The 5,000-nt window shown below is 33.3% G+C and overlaps 1 protein-coding gene across 1 annotated transcript in view; it reads left to right on the top strand.

Moving 5' to 3' along the window:
* The window catches only part of npepps (aminopeptidase puromycin sensitive), a 47,620-nt gene that overhangs the window by 4,999 nt on the left and 37,621 nt on the right, over window positions 1-5,000 (top strand). The window contains exons 2-4 of the mRNA XM_056467885.1: window positions 212-296; window positions 450-527; window positions 698-816. Coding sequence (XP_056323860.1) covers window positions 212-296; window positions 450-527; window positions 698-816 — 282 coding nt within the window. The remainder of the gene's footprint in view (window positions 1-211; window positions 297-449; window positions 528-697; window positions 817-5,000) is intronic.

The raw sequence follows: 5,000 nt of genomic DNA on the forward strand, positions 1-5,000 counted from the left end.
CTCTATTGTATGTAGGTGACGTGAGATTGTTCCATTTTTATGGCCGTTATCTGATACAGTGTGGAACAAAGGAAGGTTTACAAAGCTTGCAAAAGGCAGTGAAGTGTTACTAGAAAGGAAATCGCACACCAAATATCATGAAATCATGATCATGAAACAACTGGGATCATATAAACATCAAATCTGAACTGTATGTCATTGTTTTTGACAGGTTACACAAGGGACAAACCAGATTGTGATGAACTGTGCTGATATAGACATAATTACTGCTTCTTTTGTGCCTGATGGGGGGGAAGGTGAGTGCCAAACTCTGAAAAACCAACTGTAATCCACATTAGTAATGTATTTGTATGACTTTTGCCTGATTGCAGGTTCGACCTGCATTAAATGCTTTATGGTCTGTTTTATTTTTAGGATTAACTGTGCTCATTTTCTCTCCATCCATTTAGAAATTAACGCTACGGGATTTAACTATCAGAACGAGGATGAGAAGGTGACCCTATGTTTTCCCAGCACTCTGCAAAAAGGTACTCAAGTGTGACCTGCGAGACTCATGTCAACAATCTCAGTGTAATTAGTTGCTATAGTCAGTTTATTGTCGCATGAACGTGGCTTCAACAGCTTCCTGTCGATAGACGAATGGTATTCTGTGTTATGTGCTTTTTTTTTTTTTTTTAAAAAGCTTCTTGTTTTTCAGGTTCAGGATCATTGAAAATAGACTTTGTCGGAGAGCTGAATGACAAAATGAAAGGCTTCTATAGGAGTAAATACTCTTCTTCGGGTGAAGTTCGCTATGCTGCCGTCACACAGTTTGAGGTAAGCTCATATCAGGGTACGCGGTTTCTTCATTTGTTTGCTCGCTCACTTTCCCTGCCACTGTTTACTTTAGCTCTGTCATTAGTCTCGCTTTTTGTACTCAATCACTTACTCTCCTCTGAGATCTTGACCCGGTGTCGATAAAAAAGGGAGTTTACGCAGTCATTCAGCATATGCTTTTATCTAAAGCAACTTACTGATGAGGGAAAACAAGCAATTTATTATACTGGAGCTGATAATGAAGACCTGTGGAAGTGAATTTGTCAATAGTAGAAAACCTTTTTTTATTCGAGCTTGTTACATAATGTGCTATCGGGGATATTATAATATGTGTATGATTTAATAAATAAGTCTATTTTAGTAGGATCTAAGTATGAATGCTCAGTTGGTAGATGTGAATGTGGAAGCGACTAGGCATTGGACTGTTAACTGATAACTGTTTTCAAGGTATACCACGGTTTGGAAAAGTAAAAGTTTTTAAATGGCCCAAATTTTCTGCTATACTGTTCCTATGGTATATGTAAAAAAAAAATATTTATGGTTTTGTTTTGTTTTTAGGATAACAGTATGTCCAGCTGAAAAGATAACCAAAAAGGCCGTTTTAAATTTTAAAAGAAATCTGTGTTTTTGAAACGAATAAAGACAGCAGAAGTAAATGATTCATTTGAATTATTTAGCCTGACATGTTTACCTGCTCCAAAATATTTAAAATGTTTCTCAAAATAAAATATATTGTGTTCAAAGGGGAAAAGTTTTTGTTTTTTACCCAGACTTTTAAAAAGAACATATTTTAGAGCAGTAATCACAATACCGTGAAACCGTAATATTTTTATCCAAGGTTATCACACCGTCAGAATCTTTTACCGGCCCATGCCTAGAAGGGACATTTCAACTTTTAACTTGATCTTTGGTTGAAGTTACTTCAGCAAGACTGCATTTAGTTTTTAGTAAAAAAAAATGTATTATTACAAAAAATATATATATAAAAAATTATTCATTAAAAAAATATATTATTACAATGTATGTTGGTTTAATGTTGGTTTAAAACCATTTTGAAAAATGGTTTCATTCTGTGATTTTTAGTCATTGATTTTTGCACAGCCATCATTTCAGTATTTAGTGTGCTAATAAAGAGACCGTTCACCCAACAATGAATCATTTACCTGTCCTCTTGTTTCAAACTGGTTTAAGTTTCTTTCTTCTGTTGAACACAAAGAAAAATACACCGAAGGATGTTGGAAGAAAAAAAACAGCCATTGACGATAGTATTTTTCATCCCTACCAGTGTTGGTGGTAACACATTGCAAGTAACACGATTTACATAATATTACTTTTCTAAGTAATGAGTAAAGTAAAGCCTTACTTAAAAAAATGTTAATAATATTTGAGTTTTAAAAATGTAACTTGAGATACTTTTTAGATTAACACTTTAAAAAATAGTTTGCCGATTTAAAATGAGTGTAATCATGTTGAGTCGTACACTCAATGAGAAAATGAGCTCTCCTCGGAAACAGACATAGGGTGCTTTCACACCTAGACTTTTGTTTCGGAACCTGTCTCATTTCCCCAGTTAGCGCGATTCGTTTGGCATGTGTGAAACCAGCAATCGTGCTCGAATCCCCGCCAAATCAATCAGTCCTAGATCGCCTGAATGAGGTGGTCTCGGCTCCATTGAAACTAACTGGAGCGGATCGATTGTAGTGAGAAAGCAAAACAATCCAAGCCTGGCTTTATCACAATGTATTATGGACATGTAATAGGCATTTATGGCAATATGAAAAGAGAGAATTATGATTTGCATTTCATGTCAAATACGAAAGTGAAAACATGCTGAACTATTAACGAGAGCTGTTTATCCGTTAGGAAAACTGACCGAACAGCAGTCTTGGTTTATCTATTATTTCTCTCTATAATGTAAAGCCTATAATGCATAATTCTAGCCAACGGCTATGTGTGAAAAAGTCTTACCTCTGATTTATACTTAGTGACGATGTCTGTGGGTGTCACCATTCAAAATAAAGTGCAGCTTTCCGCTTATAATGTCTTATTGCTCATTGTCATAAATTAAAATAAGGACGCATGACAGCTGAGCGGAACTTTGCAAAATAAACCCTGAAACTCTGACCAATGTGAGGAGAGTTTTCTAGCACGTGACTTGTTTTAGCTCTTTTGGTCCATTTAGAAACTTTGCCGAGCGAACTGCACCATTGAAAGCGAAAGTGCAACATTGTAATGGTTTTAATCTCTGTTTCGAAACAAAACGTGTGTGAAAGCACCCATAAACTAAGAAGGCAGAGTGTTACATTTCTGTGATGGAAGAATTCTCATTATTTTGAACATATGATAGAAAAGGGTATAGTCTCAATGGGCAGTGATTTTACTGAACTAATAAGGCAAAAATACAAAAGTAGCAAACCTATTGCTTTCAACCTTTATTAACCTGTATATACGGCTCAGGTAATGTTATTCAAAAAATTTTTAAAGGTAAATGTAGGTGTAGGATATATGGTGTGTCGTTAAATGCAGAGCTGTTCTGAATTGAGATCAAACCTCAGGCAGATATGAAAAAGTAACTCAAAAGTAACGCAACTCATTACTTTCCATAAATAGTAACTAAGTAGCGCAACTAGTTACTTTTTGCTGAGTAACTCAATATTGTAATGCATTACTTTCAAAAGTAACTTTTCCCAACACTGTTCTTACTATGGAAATAAATGGCTGCTTTTTTCCAACATTCTTCCAAATATTCTTTTTTTCTGACTTCAATAGAAGAATGAAATTCTTACAAGTTTAGAACCACTTGAGTGTGAGTAAATGGTGAGGAAAAATGAATTTTTGGGTGAACTGTCTGTTTAAATTATGGCTGTCTGTTTAAAATTAAAATCTTTTGTAAATAGATTTTTACTCTTCCCCTTGGTCAAGTTAATGGGTCTTTACTGAATAAAAGTAATAATTTGTTTAAAAAAAGGTTTGCTGACCAATACAAATTATTAAAAGCTATTTACATATTATGGAAACAGGTCATTTAATATACGGAACTTATAGTGGAGTCAAGCAGAAGTACATTTGTTAATAGAGAAGAGAGAGAACCTTTTTAAGACCGTGTCATATGAAGTGCAATATAATAATGTATGTGCTATAATATAAATCCACCTAAAAGGTCATTATTTAGGTATTTATGCTTATTACATAGATTTGAGTGAGGGGACGTTTAACTGAAAGTTTAGCCTCTTAACTTGAGCTTTGGTTGAAGTTAAGTTAATCAGGGCTCAATGATAAGGAAGTCCTGCTGGCCCAGAGCCAGAATGAGAGAGTTGATGGAAAAGTAATTTGCCCTTTCGGTTTAGTGCTGCATTGCCACTGAAAAATTTACATGCATTGATCTCGCACATCCATTTTTATGCCTTGGCAAGCTTAAATGTTTGCTTTTTCGCTGATGTAATCAACATGCTGTTGTGCATTTTGCTGATAATCTTTTCTAGTTGACCAACATAGATGAGGATTTTCAAAATTGCTAGACAATAACTAGTTTTATAGTCTTTTTAATGTTATGAGGGTGCGTTAAGCTACAAATAGCTAACTAATATTTAGAAAATTTGTGTAGTAAAGTTGTAGCACTTTTTTGTCACTGTCCCAGTGCATACTATGCAGGACTGTGCGATTTGGGGAAAATATTTAATTGCGAATATATATATATATATATATATATATATATATATATATATATATATATATATATATATATATATATATATATATATATATATATATATATATATATATATATATATATTAAAAAAAAATTATTTATAATTTTTTAAAAATGTATTATTTATTTATTCATTATAAATCTTTTAATGACAGATATTGCAATTTTGATTTGATTTGCTATTTAATTTTGTAGTCAAGCTTCAGCTCAATATACTGTATTGTACTTTCTTACTGCTAAAGTGCAGTGAGTGTTAGTTAAAAAAGCAACTGAAAAGATATTAACTCCAACTTTTATCAATTTTTTTTATACTGTAAATATTCAGAAATTAAAGACAAATTTTTCTGTCGAGCAAACAGTAGTGAGTTATGGTGTTAGTTATCTCCTGGTGCCTTCGTGATGCTTTTTCATATTTTGTAACAGATGCAAACAACTTTGAAATTGTACTTTGCTGTTGCTAGCTACTAGATTGAGT

The sequence above is a fragment of the Danio aesculapii genome, chromosome 11 (genome assembly GCF_903798145.1).
Source record: "Danio aesculapii chromosome 11, fDanAes4.1, whole genome shotgun sequence".
Taxonomy (NCBI): Eukaryota; Metazoa; Chordata; class Actinopteri; order Cypriniformes; family Danionidae; genus Danio; species Danio aesculapii.